Source organism: Bombina bombina, chromosome 5, assembly GCF_027579735.1.
Source record: "Bombina bombina isolate aBomBom1 chromosome 5, aBomBom1.pri, whole genome shotgun sequence".
NCBI classification, from domain to species: domain Eukaryota; kingdom Metazoa; phylum Chordata; class Amphibia; order Anura; family Bombinatoridae; genus Bombina; species Bombina bombina.
Window position 1 is genome coordinate 418,600,503 of NC_069503.1, and position 21,047 is coordinate 418,621,549.

At 43.8% G+C, this 21,047-nt stretch overlaps 1 protein-coding gene across 1 annotated transcript in view; it reads left to right on the top strand.

Annotated features, from left to right (window-relative positions):
- The window catches only part of STT3B (STT3 oligosaccharyltransferase complex catalytic subunit B), a 499,883-nt gene that overhangs the window by 403,432 nt on the left and 75,404 nt on the right, over positions 1-21,047 (top strand). Inside the window, exon 6 of the mRNA XM_053715745.1 lies at positions 7,893-8,080. Coding sequence (XP_053571720.1) covers positions 7,893-8,080 — 188 coding nt within the window. The remainder of the gene's footprint in view (positions 1-7,892; positions 8,081-21,047) is intronic.

Sequence of the window (21,047 nt, forward strand, 5' to 3'; positions counted from 1 at the left end):
ATCGTTAGTACCTCTTTGAGGCACAGTGCGTTTTTTTGCTAAAAAAGATTATAACCAAGTTGTAAGTTTTTTTGCTAGTGTGTTAAACATGTCTGACTCAGAGGAAGATATCTGTGTCATTTGTTCCAATGCCAAGGTGGAGCCCAATAGAAATTTATGTACTAACTGTATTGATGCTACTTTAAATAAAAGTCAATCTGTACAATGTGAACAAATTTCACCAAACAGCGAGGGGAGAGTTATGCCGACTAACTCGCCTCACGCGACAGTACCTGCATCTCCCGCCCGGGAGGTGCGTGATATTTTGGCGCCTAGTACATCTGGGCGGCCATTACAGATAACATTACAAGATATGGCTACTGTTATGACTGAAGTTTTGTCTAAATTACCAGAACTAAGAGGCAAGCGTGATCACTCTGGGGTGAGAACAGAGTGCGCTGACAATGCTAGGGCCATGTCTGATACTGCGTCACAGCTCGCAGAGCATGAGGACGGAGAGCTTCATTCTGTGGGTGACGGTTCTGATCCAAACAGATTGGACTCAGATATTTCAAATTTTAAATTTAAATTGGAGAACCTCCGTGTACTACTAGGGGAGGTCTTAGCAGCTCTCAACGATTGTAACACTGTTGCAATACCAGAGAAACTGTGTAGGTTGGATAAATACTTTGCGGTACCGGCGAGTACTGACGTTTTTCCTATACCTAAGAGACTAACTGAAATTGTTACTAAGGAGTGGGATAGACCCGGTGTGCCGTTCTCACCCCCTCCAATATTTAGAAAGATGTTTCCAATAGACGCCACCACTCGGGACTTATGGCAAACGGTCCCCAAGGTGGAGGGAGCAGTTTCTACTTTAGCTAAGCGTACCACTATCCCGGTGGAGGATAGCTGTGCTTTCTCAGATCCAATGGATAAAAAATTAGAGGGTTACCTTAAGAAAATGTTTGTTCAACAAGGTTTTATATTACAACCCCTTGCATGTATCGCGCCGATTACGGCTGCGGCAGCATTTTGGATTGAGTCGCTTGAAGAGAACCTTAGTTCCTCTACGCTAGACGACATTACGGACAGGCTTAGAGTCCTTAAACTAGCTAATTCTTTCATTTCGGAGGCCGTAGTACATTTAACCAAACTTACGGCTAAGAACTCAGGATTCGCCATACAGGCACGCAGGGCACTGTGGCTAAAATCCTGGTCAGCTGATGTTACTTCTAAGTCCAAATTACTTAATATACCTTTCAAGGGGCAGTCCTTATTCGGGCCCGGTTTGAAAGAAATTATCGCTGACATTACGGGAGGTAAGGGCCACGCCCTACCTCAAGACAAGGCCAAAGCTAAGGCTAGACAGTCTAATTTTCGTCCCTTTCGGAATTTCAAAACAGGAGCAGCATCAACCTCCACTGCACCAAAACAGGAAGGAGCTGTTGCTCGTTACAGGCAAGGCTGGAAGCCTAACCAGTCCTGGAACAAAAGCAAGCAGGCCAGGAAACCTGCTGCTGCCCCAAAGACAGCATGAACCGAGAGCCCCCGATCCGGGACCGGATCTAGTAGGGGGCAGACTCTCTCTCTTCGCCCAGGCCTGGGCAAGAGATGTTCAGGATCCCTGGGCACTAGAGATCATATCTCAGGGATACCTTCTAGACTTCAAATTATCTCCCCCAAGAGGGAGATTTCATCTGTCAAGGTTGTCAACAAACCAGATAAAGAAAGAAGCGTTTCTACGCTGCGTACAAGATCTGTTAACAATGGGAGTGATCCATCCGGTTCCGTGGTCGGAACAAGGACAAGGGTTCTACTCAAACCTGTTTGTGGTTCCCAAAAAAGAGGGAACTTTCAGGCCAATCTTAGATTTAAAGACTCTAAACAAATTCCTAAGAGTTCCATCGTTCAAAATGGAAACTATTTGGACAATCTTACCCATGATCCAAGAGGGTCAGTACATGACCACAGTGGATTTAAAGGATGCTTACCTTCACATACCGATCCACAAAGATCATCACCGGTATCTAAGGTTTGCCTTCTTAGACAGGCACTACCAGTTTGTAGCTCTTCCATTCGGATTGGCTACGGCTCCAAGAATCTTCACAAAGGTTCTGGGTGCCCTTCTAGCGGTACTAAGACCGCGAGGGATTTCGGTAGCTCCGTACCTAGACGACATTCTAATACAAGCTTCAAGCTTTCAAACTGCCAAGTCTCATACAGAGTTAGTTCTGGCATTTCTAAGGTCGCATGGATGGAAAGTGAACGAAAAGAAGAGTTCTCTCTTTCCTCTCACAAGAGTTCCATTCTTGGGGACTCTTATAGATTCTGTAGAAATGAAGATTTACCTGACAGAAGACAGGTTAACAAAACTTCAAAATGCATGCCGCGTCCTTCATTCCATTCAACACCCGTCAGTAGCTCAAGGCATGGAGGTGATCGGCTTAATGGTAGCGGCAATGGACATAGTACCTTTTGCACGCCTACACCTCAGACCGCTGCAATTATGCATGCTAAGTCAGTGGAATGGGGATTACTCAGATTTGTCCCCTACTCTGAATCTGAATCAAGAGACCAGAAATTCTCTTCTATGGTGGCTTTATCGGCCACACCTGTCCAGGGGGATGCCATTCAGCAGGCCAGACTGGACAATTGTAACAACAGACGCCAGCCTACTAGGTTGGGGCGCTGTCTGGAATTCTCTGAAGGCTCAGGGACTATGGAATCAGGAGGAGAGTCTCCTTCCAATAAACATTCTGGAATTGAGAGCAGTTCTCAATGCCCTTCTGGCTTGGCCCCAGTTAATAACTCGGGGGTTCATCAGGTTTCAGTCGGACAACATCACGACTGTAGCTTACATCAACCATCAGGGAGGGACAAGAAGCTCCCTAGCAATGATGGAAGTATCAAAGATAATTCGCTGGGCAGAGTCTCACTCTTGCCACCTGTCAGCAATCCACATCCCGGGAGTGGAGAACTGGGAGGCGGATTTCTTGAGTCGCCAGACTCTTCATCCGGGGGAGTGGGAACTTCATCCGGAGGTCTTTGCCCAAATACTTCGACGTTGGGGCAAACCAGAGATAGATCTCATGGCGTCTCGCCAGAACGCCAAACTTCCTCGCTACGGGTCCAGATCCAGGGATCCGGGAGCAGTTCTGATAGATGCTTTGACAGCACCTTGGAACTTCAGGATGGCTTATGTGTTTCCACCCTTCCCGCTGCTTCCTCGATTGATTGCCAAAATCAAACAGGAGAGAGCATCAGTAATTCTAATAGCACCTGCTTGGCCACGCAGGACTTGGTATGCAGATCTAGTGGACATGTCATCCTGTCCGCCTTGGTCTCTACCTCTAAGACAGGACCTTCTGATACAGGGTCCATTCAAACATCAAAATCTAACTTCTCTGAAGCTGACTGCTTGGAAATTGAACGCTTGATTTTATCAAAACGTGGTTTTTCTGAGTCGGTTATTGATACCCTGATTCAGGCTAGGAAGCCTGTTACCAGAAGGATTTACCATAAAATATGGCGGAAATACCTATACTGGTGCGAATCCAAAGGTTACTCCTGGAGTAAGGTTAGGATCGCTAGGATATTGTCTTTTCTACAAGAAGGTTTAGAAAAGGGTTTATCAGCTAGTTCATTAAAGGGACAGATTTCAGCTCTGTCCATCTTGTTACACAGACGTCTGTCAGAAAATCCAGACGTCCAGTCCTTTTGTCAGGCTTTAGCTAGGATCAAGCCTGTGTTTAAAGCTGTTGCTCCACCATGGAGTTTAAACTTAGTTCTTAACGTTTTACAGGGTGTTCCGTTTGAACCCCTTCATTCCATTGATATAAAAATGTTATCTTGGAAAGTTCTGTTTTTAATGGCTATTTCCTCGGCTCGAAGAGTCTCTGAGTTATCAGCCTTACATTGTGATTCCCCTTATCTGATTTTTCACTCAGACAAGGTAGTTCTGCGTACTAAACCTGGGTTCTTACCTAAGGTAGTCACTAACAGGAACATCAATCAAGAGATTGTTGTCCCATCCTTGTGTCCAAATCCTTCTTCAAAGAAGGAACGTCTTTTACACAATCTGGATGTAGTTCGTGCCCTCAAGTTCTACTTGCAGGCAACTAAAGATTTTCGCCAAACTTCTTCCTTGTTTGTCGTTTACTCTGGACAGAGGAGAGGTCAAAAAGCTTCTGCTACCTCTCTCTCTTTTTGGCTTCGTAGCATAATACGTTTAGCCTATGAGACTGCTGGACAGCAGCCTCCTGAAAGAATTACAGCTCACTCCACTAGAGCTGTGGCTTCCACTTGGGCCTTTAAGAATGAGGCCTCTGTTGAACAGATTTGCAAGGCTGCAACTTGGTCTTCGCTTCATACTTTTTCCAAATTTTACAAATTTGACACTTTTGCTTCTTCGGAGGCTATTTTTGGGAGAAAGGTTCTTCAGGCAGTGGTTCCTTCTGTATAATGAGCCTGCCTATCCCTCCCGTCATCCGTGTACTTTTGCTTTGGTATTGGTATCCCAGAAGTAATGATGACCCGTGGACTGATCACACATAACAGAAGAAAACATAATTTATGCTTACCTGATAAATTCCTTTCTTCTGTTGTGTGATCAGTCCACGGCCCGCCCTGTTTTAAGGCAGGTAAATATCTTTTAAATTATACTCCAGTCACCACTTCACCCTTGGTTACTCCTTTCTCGTTGATTCTTGGTCGAATGACTGGGACTGACGTAGAGGGGAGGAGCTATATGCAGCTCTGCTGGGTGAATCCTCTTGCATTTCCTGTTGGGGAGGAGTTATATCCCAGAAGTAATGATGACCCGTGGACTGATCACACAACAGAAGAAAGGAATTTATCAGGTAAGCATAAATTATGTTTTTTATCCCTCCCTCTCTAGTGGCTCTTCTGTGGAGTACCACATCTTACCCGATTCATTTCTTTCATATTGGCAAGAGTCCATGAGACGCACCTTTTTTATGGTGGTTATGTTTTTTTGTATAAAGCACAATTATATTTCCAGTCCCTTTTTTTGACGCTTTTAACTCCTTTCTTTTTCACCCCACAACTTGGCTATTCGTTAAACTGAATTGTGGGTGTGGTGAGTGGTGTATTTATAGGCATTTTGAGGTTTGTGAAACTTTGCCCCTACTGGTAGGATTGTATATACCATACGTCACTAGCTTGTGGACTCTTGCCAATATGAGAGAAATTAATTTATCAGGTAAGTTCTTACATAAATTATGTTTTCATGGGACAAGCATTCTAACTGGATGCTTAAAGGGACATAATACTCATATACTAAATAACTTGAAAGTGATACAGTATAACTGTAAAAAGCTGACATGAAAATATCACCTGAGCATCTCTATGAAAAAATTTAAGACATTTGAACTCATTTTTACAGCTTTGCTGCTTCAAGTGCTCCAACATTTGGGCATTATGTCACTTTAAAGTCTCTATAGGATTATAGAATGTTGCTATTGGGGAAATTTTGAGGTAAAAATAAAAAAAAAAAATAGAGAGAGAGATCTACAAAAGAGACAGTGAACTTACCCCAACACCAAACACCCATTAAAGTGCTACCGCCATCACACACTCTCTCCCAAGTAGGGTACTACCCCTTGATGACGTCACCATCTCGGCCAACGTGGGATTTTGGTCTTCTAAGAAAATACAAGTAACGATATATGAAACAACTTAAGATTATTAAGCCATATACAGATTGCTCTTGCTATATGCTTTATGATTTAACGAGTATAGTACTGGGTCAGCATAGATAGATAAATTTGGCATCAGCCTCCGACACGGAACCGGCATTCATATCGCCAGCTAATCAACACAGGCCAGTTGTTATAGCAACCAAAGTATACAAACCCGTTTAGCCAATTGGAATAGCCTAATCACGAGGGGTGTTGTGGCAACTGGGCTGCTGTTGACAGGCTGTAAAAACATATTAGCTCAGCTGTATGTATGTATATGTGTATGTGTGTGTGTGTGTGTGTGTGTGTGTGTGTGTGTGTGTATATATATATATATATATATATATATATATATATACACATACACAATTTGTGTGTGTGTATATGTGTGTGTGTGTGTATATGTGTGTATATATATATATATATATATATATATATATATATATATATTTTCGATATGGGGTAACGAGGCATATAAATGCTGCTCAAACAGGGAACTTCCTAAACAAATAAACCTTTATAAAGGGAAAGCGCAATACATTGAGGGCAAACAATCTGCCGATATGAGTAGGCAAGAGTTATACTAGCCAATATAAAAACACAGTCTATAACTAAGGCAAATCCAGCCCCTGAATGTATTGCGTGTCTCAACATCAGAGGGCGAGTAGGCCAGCCCTTGACCACCATCAGCCTAGTAGAGAAAAAATCTTAACAGTTAAGCACCCACCATGGCAATACCGAAGATTAGTACAGGTAGCCCTCAGTTTACGCCGGGGTTTGGTTCCGGGAGGAATGGTTGTAAATCGAAACTGTTATAAATTGAAACCCAGTTTATAATGTAAGTCAATGGGAAGTGAGGGAGTTAGGTTCCTCTCAAAATTGTCATAAGTAACACCTTATATATTATTGTTAAAGGTTTGAAATGAAGACTTTAAATGCTAGACAGCGTTATAAAACTAATAATATAGATTGCATCATCATCAAACTAAGTTTAATGAACAAAAACGTTTTTTTACTTGCATTTTTCTGCAAACAGTTCTCTGCATTGTTAGCATGTTAGATAATATTGGGTCTGCACCTATTCTATGCATTTCAATCTGCAGTTATCAATAGGCAGTTAGGCAACCTCACCTCAAGCAGCTGGACAGGAAAATATGGAAGCGGCTGCTAAATCTTGCTTGATAGATCTGATCTGTGTACACAGATCAATTTCAGGCTGTTAAACTTGCTTAACTTTGCTGAAACACAAGCGGACAGCTCCACCTACTGGCTATTTTAATTAGTGCACTTCTTTTCAATGCATTTCAATAGCACTCCCATGACTGAAAAAAAAGGTTGTTATTCTGAAACAGCGCAAATTGAACCGGCGTAAACCGAGGGCCACCTGTACATTGGAGTGCACAATATATCATTGGTTAGGTAAAGGCTGAACAGCTAATTGGAGCACATGGAAAGGCTATCATAGCCAATAACAACGTAAGCCCCAAATCTATCAATACATAGTGCAGCCAACGTAAACACATAATTAGAACTAAGTAAATATATAAAAATTAACATATATGCTGCATTACTTTTAAATAATTTCACATTACACATTTGGGTATCATGATTAAAGTGATGGTAAATTTAACATGTTTTAAAATTAGATCCGGAATCTCTGCAAAATTTGAGTGGAGAGTATTGATCACTTATTATGAAAATGCGCAGTAACTAACATTTTTAATCTAGCCATGCCATTCTAATACTCCGCGCTGTACCCACTCATTTCAAAATTCATAATTTGGTTTGAGCTAATGGTTTGAATTGTTCTTCAATCGGCTCTCTAGCCATTCTGCACTTTATGTTTGCTAGAGCTCCGGTTGGATAACAGTTAAAGCAGCTCACAAAGTTTTGAGGTGGGCGGCCGGAGCATGAGGTATTAGAGTGGCACGGCTAGATTAGCAAGTAGTTTACAGCGCATCTTCATTAGAAGTAATTAGTTAAAGGCCATCTAAAATTGCTTAGATTTCGGACCTGATTTTTAAGCATGTCAAGTTTACCATCACTTTAACATTCTAGGTTTGTTTGCGTTTTGCCTATTTACATAGAGGCTCTCTGTATATTCTGTAATAACATAGGCCATGAATATTGTTACTTTATATTTATATATTACAGCCAAATTATCTAAAATTATTATTGGTGTCATGGTTTTCCTTTCTTTATTACCATCAGGCTGGAAAAGTAAGAAAGCATGTGTCTGATCAGGAGAAGACTGAAGAAGGCTTAGGTCCAAACATTAAGAGCATAGTTACAATGCTTATGCTAATGCTGCTGATGATGTTTGCTGTGCACTGCACCTGGGTAACCAGCAATGCTTATTCCAGCCCCAGTGTGGTATTGGCATCATACAATCATGATGGGTAAGAAACTGACTTGTCTTTTTTTGTAGAGCAGGGCTCGACAAACCTGGATACCAGGGTGCTGCTTGCATCTTAAAATTAGGCCTTGGCATCCTGTTTTCATGCCCCAATGCAACCAGCTTCATAAATATCTGTGCACCCCACTTACCCTTGCTGGCTGCTGCCAGTTGCACCTTACATTTTAACTTGTTGCATCTGGATCTTTTCTTGACCACATTGCTGTAAACTACAAGTCCCAGAATGCAGTGTGGCCATAGAGAGGTCCAGTCTGTCCCGGCACCTCCCTTGGCTCATGCTCCTGAATACCCCCATTTCCAGCCTGTGAATCCCCAAACACTGGTAGAATGCAGTCCCCTCTTCCTGAAAGCGGTGCACAGGCCAGAGACACCAGGTAGCAGGAGAGGAAGCCTTGGCTGCCCTGGAAGCTGAGATAATAGTTTTTTTTATTTTATTTTGCTTGTATCATTCTGCAGCTTTTTTTCTTTTAATGTGTTAAAAATCTGGTTAGTCTGACCTTTAAAAAAAATAATCAAGATGATATTTGAAATGTCAGCACTTATTCATTAAAATCTGCCTTAGATCTTTAGATCTTTAAGCTTATTAATGAGTTTAAATGTCTCTCTCTCTTTCTCTCTCTCTTTTTCTCTCTTTCTCTCTCTCTCTTTCTCTCTCTCTCTCTCTCTCTCTTTCTCTCTCTCTTTCTCTCTCTCTCTTTCTCTCTCTCTCTCTATTCACTATAAAACAGCGATTTTAATGTTATTTACCCAGCAATATTTAGGCACCTGGAACTAATAGTATCTAAAGTGCTCTTTAATGTAGCAATAGTAAATGCATAGGTTTTTGAGAATTTGGCAAGTCCCACAAGTCTTAAAGGGATAATAAACACCAAAAATGTTATTGTTTAAAAAGAATGATAATCCCTTTATCATTCCCCAGTTTTGCATAACCAATACTGTTATAGAAATATACTGTTTTCCTCTGTAATTACCTTGTATCTAAGCTTCTGCAGACTGCCTCCTTATCTCAGATTTTTTGACAGACTTGCATTTCAGGCATTTAGTGCTGACTCTTAAATAACTCCACATGCGTAAGCACATGTCTGAAAAAGATTGGATTTATTTCACTTCAATCAAGATTTCTCCAACATTGGTGTGTCCGGTCCACTGCGTCATCCTTACTTGTGGGAATATTCTCTTCCCTAACAGGAAATGGCAAAGAGAGCACAGCAAAAGCTGCCCATATAGCCCCCCCTCTGGCTCCGCCCCCCAGTCATTCTCTTTGCCGCTCTGAACAAGTAGCATCTCCACGGGGATGGTAAAGAGTATGTGGTGTTAGTTGTAGTTTTTTATTCTTCTATCAAGAGTTTATTTTAAAATAGTGCCGGTTTGTACTATTTACTGTTATTTATATGAAACACATAAACTATCGTCATCTAACTGTGAAAAACTGTCATGCATTCAAATAAGAAGCAGCCTTCAAGGGCTTAGAAATTAGAATATGAGCCTTCCTAGGTTAAACCTTCAACTAAGAATACCAAGAGAACAAAGCAAAATTGCTGATAAAAGTAAATTAGAAAGTGGTATAAAATTACATGCCCTATCTGAATCATGAAAGTTTAATTTGGACTTTACTATCCCTTTAATTTAAAAAACATGAACATGTCACATTGTTCCTTTTGTAAACTCCCTATTTATATTTGACTTCTATATTTTGGAGAAATTTGTCCAGCCCCTTTGTAGAGAAAGTAAAATATTTAGCCAAGATGGTCCTTTTTATCGTGTGTGTGTGTGTTAAAGGGACAGTCTACTCCAGAATTTGTATTGTTTAAAAAGATAATCCCTTTATTACTCATTCCCCAGCTTTGCATAACAGATACGGTTATGTTAATTTACTTTCTTTCCTAAGATATGGTGAGTCCAAGGCATCATCAATTACTAGTGGGAATATTACTCCTGGCCAGCGGGAGGAGGCAAATAGCACTTCTCTTACCCATAACCCCCAGTCATTCTCTTTGTCTTTGGTGAAAAGAGGTGGTGAAGTTTTGGTGTCTGAAAAAGATTGGATTTATTTCACTTCAATCAAGATTTCTCCAACATTGGTGTGTCCGGTCCACGGCGTCATCCTTACTTGTGGGAATATTCTCTTCCCTAACAGGAAATGGCAAAGAGAGCACAGCAAAAGCTGCCCATATAGCCCCCCCTCTGGCTCCGCCCCCCAGTCATTCTCTTTGCCGCTCTGAACAAGTAGCATCTCCACGGGGATGGTAAAGAGTATGTGGTGTTAGTTGTAGTTTTTTATTCTTCTATCAAGAGTTTATTTTAAAATAGTGCCGGTTTGTACTATTTACTCTAAAACAGAAAAAAGATGAAGAGTTCTGTTTAAAGAGGAGGATGATTTTAGCAGCAGTAACTAAAATCAATTGCTGTTCCCACGCAGGACTGTTGAGCCCAGAGAACTTCAGTTGGGGGGAACAGTTTGCAGACTTTTCTGCTCAAGGTATGACTAGTCCTTTTTCTAACAAGACATAGTAATGCTAGAAGACTGTCATTTTCCCTTTTTGGGATCGGTAAGCCATTTTCTTAGACTCATAACAGAATGAAGGCTTATTAATGGGCTATATACTGGTTGACACTATTGTGGGCTAAATCGATTGATTTATTCAATATTTATATGTATTTTGGAGTGTTTTGGAACTTGAAAACGTTTTTTTAATCGCCTGGCAGTGGTTTAGACACCTATTCTAGTCAGGAAGGGCCTTTCACTCTAGTATGCAGAGGGAGGAGGCCTCATTTTCGCGCCATAATTGCGCAGTTACTTCTGGAAGCAGTGCATGCAGCTTCATGTGAGAGAGGTCCGGTGGCCATAAAAAACGTTTCTGGAGGGCTTATTTCTGTGTCGAATATCCCCTAAGGAAAGGTGAGGCCGCAGCAAAGGCTGTGGCTGGGACTGTAGTGGGTTTAAGCTGGTAAATTGATCAAATTGCTCCGGTTTGCTCATTTAAGGGGTTACAAACTTGAAATTCGGTGTGCAATACTTTCAAAGCATTAAGACACTAGGGTGCAAATTTGGTAAGGATCGGATATTTCCTTCATAGTTTTTCACACATTCAGAAATAAAGTGTGCTCTGTTTAACATTTAAAGAGACAGTAACGGTTTTGTTTAAAAACGGTTTTATTGTATTAATAGCCTGTGTAAGCCTGTCTAACATGTCTGTACCTTCAGATAGAACATGTTCTGTTTGTATGGAGGCCAAGGTGGTCCCCCCTTTAAATGTATGTGATAATTGTGCCATGGCGTCCAAACAGAGTAAGGACAGTACGGTCACATTTAATAAGGTTGCCCAAGATGATTCCTCAAGTGAAGGTAGTGGGGATAGTTCATCATCCTCTCCTTCTGTGTCAATACCAGTTATGCCCGCGCAGGCGACACCTAGTACATCGAGCGCGCCAATGCTTGTTACTATGCAACAGTTAACGGCAGTTATGGATAATTCTATAGCTAATATTTTATCCAAAATGCCAGCATATCAAAGAAAGCGTGATTGCTCAGTTTTAAATACAGTTTATGAGCAAGAGTGCGCTGACGAGAATTTATCTGTCATACCCTCACACCAGTCAGAATTGGCAGTGAGGGAGGGTCTGTCGGAGGGAGAAATTTCTGATTCGGGAAAATTTTCTCAACAGGCAGATCCTGATGTTGTGACGTTTAAATTTAAGTTAGAACATCTCCGCGCCCTGCTTAAGGAGGTACTAACTACTCTGGACGATTGTGACTCTTTGGTCATTCCAGAAAAATTGTGCAAAATGGACAAATTCCTAGAGGTCCCGGTGCACCCTGATGCCTTTCCGATACCCAAAAGGACATAGTGACCAAGGAGTGGGAGAAACCAGGCATACCCTTTGTCCCACCTCCTATATTTAAGAAAATGTTCCCCATTGTAGACCCAAGGAGGGATGCATGGCAAACAGTCCCTAAGGTTGAGGGGGCAGTTTCTACGTTGGCCAAACGCACGACTATTCCCATCGAGGACAGTTGTGCTTTCAAAGATGCTATGGATAAAAAATTGGAGGGTTTGCTTAAAAAGATATTTGTTCAGCAAGGTTTCCTCCTCCAACCAATTTCGTGCATTATTCCTGTCACAACGGCGGCGTGTTTTTGGTTCGAAGAACTAGAAAATTCGCTCAATAAGGGGACCCCATATGAGGAGGTCATGGACAGAATTCATGCACTTAAGTTAGCCAATTCCTTTATTTTAGATGCCGCTTTGCAATTGGCGAAGTTAGCGGCGAAAAATTCAGGTTTTGCGATTGTGGCGCGCAGAGCGTTCTGGCTAATGTCTTGGTCGGCGGATGTGTCTTCCAAGACAAAATTGCTTAATATTCCTTTAAAAGGTAAGACCCTTTTTGGGCCAGAATTGAAGGAAATTATTTCAGACATCACTGGGGGAAAGGGCCATGCCCTCCCACAGGATAGGCCCTTTAAGGCCAAGAATAAATCTAAGTTTCGTTCCTTTCGCAACTTCAGGAACGGACCGTCTCCTAACTCTGCGGCCTCTAGACAAGAGGGTAACGCTTCCCAGACCAAGCCAGCATGGAAACCAATGCAAGGCTGGAACAAGGGTATACAGGCCAAAAAGCCTCCTGCTGCTGCTACCAAGACAGCATGAAGGGGTAGCCCCCGATCTGGGACCGGATCTAGTAGGGGGCAGACTTTCTCTCTTTGCTCAGGCTTGGGCAAGAGATGTTCAGGATCCCTGGGCACTAGAAATAGTCTCTCAGGGTTATCTTTTAGAATTCAAGGAACTCCCTCCAAGGGGAAGGTTCCACATGTCTCGCTTATCTTCAGACCAGATAAAGACAGGCATTCTTACATTGCGTAGGAGAGCTATTAAAGATGGGAGTGATACACCCAGTTCCAACAGTGGAACAAGGTCAGGGGTTTTACTCAAACCTGTTTGTAGTTCCCAAAAAAGAGGGAACTTTCAGACCAATTCTGGATTTAAAAATTCTAAACAAATTCCTCAGAGTTCCATCGTTCAAGATGGAAACCATTCGAACGATTTTACCAACAATCCAGGAGGGTCAATATATGACTACCGTGGATTTAAAGGATGCGTACCTACATATTCCTATCCACAAAGATCATCATCAGTTCCTAAGGTTCGCCTTTCTGGATAAACATTACCAGTTCGTGGCTCTTTCGTTCGTTCTAGCCACTGCTCCCAGAATTTTCACAAAGGTGCTAGGGTCCCTTCTAGCAATTCTAAGGCCGAGGGGCATTTCCAGATCAAGGGCTCATACAGACATTGTATTAGCTTTTCTCAGGTCTCACGGGTGGAAGGTGAACGTGGAAAAGAGTTCCCTGTCCCCGTCTACAAGAGTTCCCTTTCTGGGAACAATAATAGATTCTGTAGAAATGAAGATTTTTCTGACAGAGGTCAGAAAATTAAAGCTTCTAAAGGCTTGTCAAGTTCTTCAATCTATTCCTCAACCTTCCATAGCTCAGTGCATGGAAGTAATAGGTCTAATGGTTGCAGAAATGGACGTGGTTCCTTTTGCTCGAATTCATCTAAGACCATTGCAACTGTGCATGCTCAGACAGTGGAATGGGGATTATGCAGACTTGTCTCCCCAGATTCAAGTAGACCAGGTAACCAGAGACTCACTCCGTTGGTGGTTGACTCAGGATCACCTGTCTCAGGGAATGAGTTTCCGCAGACCAGAGTGGGTCATTGTCACGACCGACGCCAGTCTATTAGGCTGGGGCGCGGTCTGGGACTCCCTGAAAGCTCAGGGTCTATGGTCTCGGGAAGAGTCTCTTCTCCCGATAAACATCCTGGAACTGAGAGCGATATTCAATGCGCTCCGGGCTTGGCCTCAACTAGCGAAGGCCGGATTCATAAGATTACAGTCGGACAACATGACGACTGTAGCTTACATCAACCATCAGGGAGGAACAAAGAGTTCCTTGGCGATGAGAGAGGTATCCAAGATCATCAAATGGGCGGAGGATCACTCCTGCCACCTGTCTGCAATTCACATCCCAGGAGTGGACAACTGGGAGGCGGATTATTTGAGTCGTCAGACTTTCCATCCAGGGGAGTGGGAACTCCACCCGGAGGTCTTTGCCCAGTTAACTCAATTATGGGGCATTCCAGAGATGGATCTGATGGCGTCTCGTCAGAACTTCAAGGTTCCCTGTTACGGGTCCAGATCCAGGGATCCCAAGGCGACTCTAGTAGATGCATTAGTGGCGCCTTGGTCGTTCAACCTAGCTTATGTGTTTCCACCGTTTCCTCTCCTTCCCAGGCTCGTAGCCAGGATCAAACAGGAGAAGGCCTCGGTGATTCTGATAGCTCCTGCGTGGCCACGCAGGACTTGGTATGCAGACCTGGTGAATATGTCATCGGCTCCACCATGGAAGCTACCTTTGAGACAGGATCTTCTAGTACAAGGTCCATTCGAACATCCAAATCTAGTCTCTCTGCAGCTGACTGCTTGGATATTGAACGCTTGATTTTATCTAAGCGTGGGTTTTCAGATTCAGTTATAGATACTCTGCTACTGCTACCTCTCTTTCTTTTTGGCTAAAAAGCATCATCCGATTGGCTTATAAGACTGCCGGACGGCAGCCTCCTGAACAAATTACAGCTCATTCTACCAGAGCTGTGGCTTCCACATGGGCCTTCAAGAACGAGGCTTCTGTTGATCAGATATGTAAGGCAGCGACTTGGTCTTCTCTGCACACTTTTGCCAAATTTTACAAATTCGATACTTATGCTTCTTCGGAGGCTATTTTTGGGAGAAAGGTTTTGCAAGCTGTGGTGCCTTCCGTTTAGGTAACCTGATTTGCTCCCTCCCGTCAACCGTGTCCTAGAGCTTTGGTATTGGTTCCCACAAGTAAGGATGACGCCGTGGACCGGACACACCAATGTTGGAGAAAACAGAATTTGTTTACCTGATAAATTTCTTTCTCCAACGGTGTGTCCGGTCCACGGCCTGTGGTGACATTTTATCACTGGAATATTCACTTAGCTGTTATTGGGATCCCTTCCCCCAGGTACACCTTTCTCTCTGAACTATAGAAACTCCCATTGGTCTTTTTGAGTGGCATTTGATAAGCCACTCCCTTTTGAATTGGGTTATAAAATATTGTAACACCAGATAAAATGTCACCACACGGCCCGCCCTGGTTTTTAATCAGGTTTGAAAAATTTCTTTCTTTATACACTACAGTCACCACGGCACCCTATAGTTTCTCCTTTTTCTCCTAACCGTCTGTCGAATGACTGGGGGGCGGAGCCAGAGGGGGGGGCTATATGGGCAGCTTTTGCTGTGCTCTCTTTGCCATTTCCTGTTAGGGAAGAGAATATTCCCACAAGTAAGGATGACGCCGTGGACCGGACACACCAATGTTGGAGAAAGAAATTTATCAGGTAAACATAAATTCTGTTTTTATTATTTTGAAAACCAGAGTAGGTTTACTCTGAACTTCCTCTCAAGATTGGGTCTAGCCGTACTCCACGTTAGTCTCTTCAGTAGGGCAGTGGTGGCTTTTAACGCAGTTAGGAAAACTCAGCAAGGCTAACCTCACAAGTTCCTAACATATTTGCTGCCCTAGTACAGAAAGCCAGAGTAGGTTTGCTCTGATCTTTCTTTCCATCTAAAGGTGAGGAAAGTCCACTGCTTCATTCATCACTTGTGGGAATTAAGAACCTGGCCACCAGGAGGAGGCAAAGACACCCCAACCAAAGGCTTAAATACCTCCCCCACTTCCCTCATCCCCCAGTCATTCTTTGCTTTTCATCACAGGCGGTTGGCAGAGAAGTGTCGCAAGATTCGGAGTAGTCTCTTATGGAGGGTAGTACTCTTCGCAATGGGACTGGAGTTTTAAGTAGTCTTGTCACCCTCTCAGTGAGAGCATGGGTGAAAGTTAGTCTGGAGATGCAAGGGGAGTTCTTCTGCGAAACTATCCCGACTCATATTAACAGCTCCTTAAGCAATCCACGTTGACGAGTTTTGCTGCCTGCTTTTCTTCTCTCAAGTCCATTTCAGGAGCGACGCTACTAACCTGTCACACTTGAAGGGCCGTTCTCCTGTTCCACGGTGTTGATTTTGGTAACATCGTTTCATTATATACATATATGTGATAATGCAAGAAACGGGGTCACAGTGTGACTCCTTTTATCTAGATAGAATCTAGGGTAATACCCTCAGAAGGGGGTTATGGAACAGGGGGGATTTTAATATACATAATGTTTGTGTTTTTTGCTGCACTTGTGTGAGATGAGGCTCTTTCAATGTGGAACAGTTAGAGAGAAATTGAGGCAGGCTTTTTGGCACGTTTCTCACTCAGTGCAGGGGCAGTCCTGCATGGCACTCCATGTGACTGGGTGTGGCCTCAGTAGCTTCCTCTTTCTCGACCTGTGTTCGGAGGAGACGGAAGCTGTTTCTTGTAGTCCAGGTCATAGGAGGTGGTGAGTGCCTCGGTCATTGGGATATAAAGGTGCCATTTAATCTATTATCGAGTCCATATTAAAGGCGAAAGCTATGGAGGACTTTGATATGTTAGAGGATACTCCTTCCTTATCTAAAACTACTAACTGTGTGTATGCTGTGAGGTTTCCTGCGGAACCGCCATTACAGCTCTATTCCACATGTTATGACAATATTACTACTTCTAAAAAGAATAAAGTATTTAGTACCACTGAGGGTTCTCCGTCCCGCGAGGTGTGTTCCCTACAAGCATCTCCGATTACACAAGCAGTTCCCCAGGGCACTTCTATACCTCCCACGGGAAGGGCCCTTTGGCCTCCAGACTTAGCCGATCAATTGCAGATGGTGGTTTCTGCGGCCATAAATGTGATGCCTCGTCCTAAGTGCAAGCGGAAGGTACGGCACTGCTATCCGTCTCTGGGGTCTTTGACTCCGCTGGATATCTCAAACAGATTATCAGTGGAAGAGGACAATTCCGACTTATCTGAGGATGTCACTTTTGAGTCCGAATCGGCTACTTCTAGGCCTCCGTCCTCGGAGGAACCAGATTTCAAATTTAAGATAGAGCATTTGCGTTTCCTGCTGAAGGAAGTGCTTGCTAGGCTGGAGGTTCCGGAACCAAAACTACCAGAGGAACCTTCGATCCCTAAACTGGATAGGGTTTACAAGGACAGGGTAGTGCCCCAGGCCTTCCCGGTTCCTATCAAAATGGCGAACATTATTAAAAATGAATGGGTGAAACTAGGTTCGCCCTTTTCTCCCTAGTCTTCTTTTAAGAAGCTTTTGCCCATTCCGGAACGTGCAGCTTGAACTGTGGGGAACCGTCCCTTGAGTGGATGAGGCTATCTCCACGCTCGCTAAGAGAACGACCATTCCGCTTGAGGATTGCTCCTCTTTTAAGGAACCCATGGATAAAAAGATGGAGTCCATGTTGCGGAAGATGTTCCAACTGACTGGGGTTCGTTTTCCAACCAGCGGCAGCTGTCTCTGCGGTTGCTGGTGCGGCTAGCTATTGGTGTGACGCACTATCAGGGTTTTATGTTTTAGCTCGCAGGGCTCTTTGGCTAAAATCGTGGTCTGCTGACATGACGTCTAAGTCTCGCTTTCCCTACCATTCAAAGGGAAGGGTTTTTTTTGGCCCGGGCCTGGATTCTATCATATCTACAGTCACAGGTGGCAAGGGCTCCTTACCTCAGGATAAGAAAGCCAAACCTAAGGGATCTACTTTTCGTCCCTTTCGTGCAGACAAGTCTCAGCGCCAGCAGCCTTCTGCAAAATCTGAGCAACTCAAGGGATCTTGGAATCCAGAAAACTCTTGGAATAAGTCCAAGCAGAACAAGAAGCCAGCCGAGTCAGTCGGCATGAAGGGGCGGCCCCCGACCCGTCCTTGGACCAGGTAGGGGGCAGACTATCTCTTTTTGCGGGGGCCTGGAGGGGAGACGTTACAGACCCTTGGGTCCTGGAGGTTATCACCCAGGGGTACAACATCTCTTCAAAACCAGAGAAGAGGCACGGCAGAAAGAGGTCTGGGGTATTATTCAAACCTTTTCGTGGTCCCAAAGGAGGGCATGTTTATTCCAATTCTGGACCTAAAGACCCTAAACAAGTTTTTGTGAGTCCCATCATTCAAGATGGAGACGTTCAGGTCATTTTTGCCTCTGGTTCAAGAGGGGCAATTCATGACTATAGACCTGAAGGTTGCTTACCTTCATGTTCCAATCCACAAGGATCACTTTAAATTTCTAAGGTTCGCCTTCCTGGACCAGCACTTTACAAAGTTTCTGGGAGCTCTTCTCGCAGTAGCGAGAGCCAGAGGGATTGCAGTGTCTCCGTATATGGACGATATCCTGGTCCAGGCTCCATCCTACAGTCTGGCGGAGGATCACTCGAGAGCTCTCCTACTTCGATCCCACGGGTGGAAGATAAATGAAGGAAAGAGTTCATTGGTCCCCAGCAACAGGGTGGTGTTTCTGGGTACTATAGTATATTCTTCTCAATGAAGATATTTCTGACAGACCAGAGACGTTGCAAGCTTATGTCCAACTGTCTAGCCCTGCAGACATCCTCCAGGACATCTGTGGCCAGGTGTATGGAGGTAATCAGGCTCATGGTATCCAGCATAGATGTCATTCCATTCGCCAGGTTTCATCTCAGACCACTGCAGCTGTGCATGTTGAGACAATGGAACGGCGATCATTCAGATTTGTCCCAACAGATATCTCTGGACGGACCGGTGAGGGAGTCCCTGTCTTGGTGGACCCGACCTGGCCAGTTGTCCCAGGGGACTTCCTGAGACCATCCTGGGAGATTGTAACCACAGATGCGAGTCTATCAGGATGGGGAGCCCTTTGGGGTGCCAGAAAGGTAGATGGACTTGAGAGGAATCAAGCCTTCCTATAAATATTCTGGAACTTCGAGCGATTTTCAACGCTCTGAAGGCTTGGCCCCATCTGGGGACGTCCCTATTGATCAGATTCCAATCTGACAACATTACCTTGGTGGCATACGTAAACGACAAGGGGGGGCGAGAAGCTCTCTAGCAATGAGGGAAGTATCTTGGATTCTGGAATGGGCAGAGACTCGCAATTGTTCGCTCTCAACGATCCACATTCCGGGTGTGGACAACTGGGAAGCGGATTTTCTGAGCAGACAGGCGTTTCATCCAGGGGAATGGTCTCTCCACCCCGAGATGTTTGCGGAGATCTGCAGCAGATGGGGACGCCGGAAATAGATCTCATGGCGTCCAGACTCAATTGCAAGCCACCCAGATACGGGTCGGGATCCAGGGATCCCCAGGTGGTACTGACAGACACCTTGGCGCATTGAAAAAGTTATGTTGTAATTAACGAAACGCGTTTGACTTTGAGGTTACTTGAAGGTGTTTTTATGGAAGTATACCAATAAAAAGATGTTTTTCTATAAAGTCCGCCTACTACTGCTTCGTTGAGTGCAAGGACATTGTGTATTTGTAGACGCTTTGGCAGTACCCTGGGACTTCAACCTAATCTACATATTTCCACCGTTCTACCTCGATTAGTGGCCCGCATTAGGCAGGAGCAAGCTTCGGCTATTCTGATTGCTCTGTGGTGACCATGGAGGACCTGGTTTGCGAATCTAGTGGCAATGTATTTCATATCCACTGTGGACGTTACCTTATCGCAAGGATCTGCTAGTTCAAGGTCCTTTGTTCAGGCTCTGGTTAGGATTAGACCGGTCTTCAGGAATCTCCTCCCTGGAGCTTAAACTTGCTGCTTAAGGTTTTGCATAGGGCTCTGTTTGAGCCTATGCATGCCCTGGACATTAAGATTCTCTCATGGAAGGTCCTGTTGTTGTTGTTGTTGGCTATTGCATTGGCACACAGAGTCTGAGTTGGCGGCCTTACAATTTGAGCCTCCTTACTTGGTTTTTCATGCTGACAAAGCTTTTCTGCGAACCAGATTGGAATTTCTTCCCAAGGTAGTGTTGAGTCGTAACATTAACCAGGAAATAGTGGTTCCTTCCTTGTGTCCTAACACTTCCTCTTCTAAGGAGAGGTTACTTCATAATCTGGATGTGGTTGGGCCTTGAAGTTTTATCTTTAAGCCACAAAGGAGTTCAGACAGACGTCTTTATTCATTGTGTATTCTGGAAGGCGCAGGGGGCAAAGGGACTCTGCAACTTCTCTATCTTTTTGGCTGAGGAGTATTATCCGTCCGGCTTATGAGACAACGGGACACAAGCCTCCTCAGAGGATTACGGCTCACTCGACTACAGCTGTGGCTTCTCCTTTGGGCCTTTTAAGAATGAGGCCTCTATGGAGCAGATTTGTAAGGCGGCAACCTGGTCATCCTTACATACTTTTGCAAAATTTTACAAATTTGATGTTTTTGCTTGGCGGAAGCAGTTTTTGGGAGAAAAGTTCTGCAGGCCGTGGTGCCCTCAGTATAGGGTCCGCCTCTTTTACCCTACAGTTTTTTTCATTCTGTGTCCTCTAGAGCTTGAGTATTTGTTACCACAAGTGATGAATGAAGCAGTGGACTCTCCTCCCCTTCAGATGGAAAACATAAATTATGCTTACCTGATAATTTCATTTCCATCTGTACGAGGAGAGTCCACTGCACACGCCCGTTCTTTTTTTCTTTCATGATTTAGAAAGAGCATACAATTATAAACCACTTTCTAATTTACTTCTATTATCTATTTTGCTTCATTCTCTTGATATTTTTTGCTGAAAAGCATATCTAGATATGCTTAGTAGCTGCTGATTGGTAGCTGCACATAGATGCCTCCTGTGATTTGTTCACGGTGTGCTTTGATATTTCTTCATTAAAGTATATCTAAAGAATGAAGCAAATTAGGTAATAGAAGTAAATTGGAATGTTGTTTAAAATTGTATTCTCTACCTTAATCATGAAAGAAAATGTTTGGGTATAGTGTCCCTTTAAGCCTTTGGCTGGGGTGTGTCTGCCTCTTCCTGGTGGCCATGTTTTTAA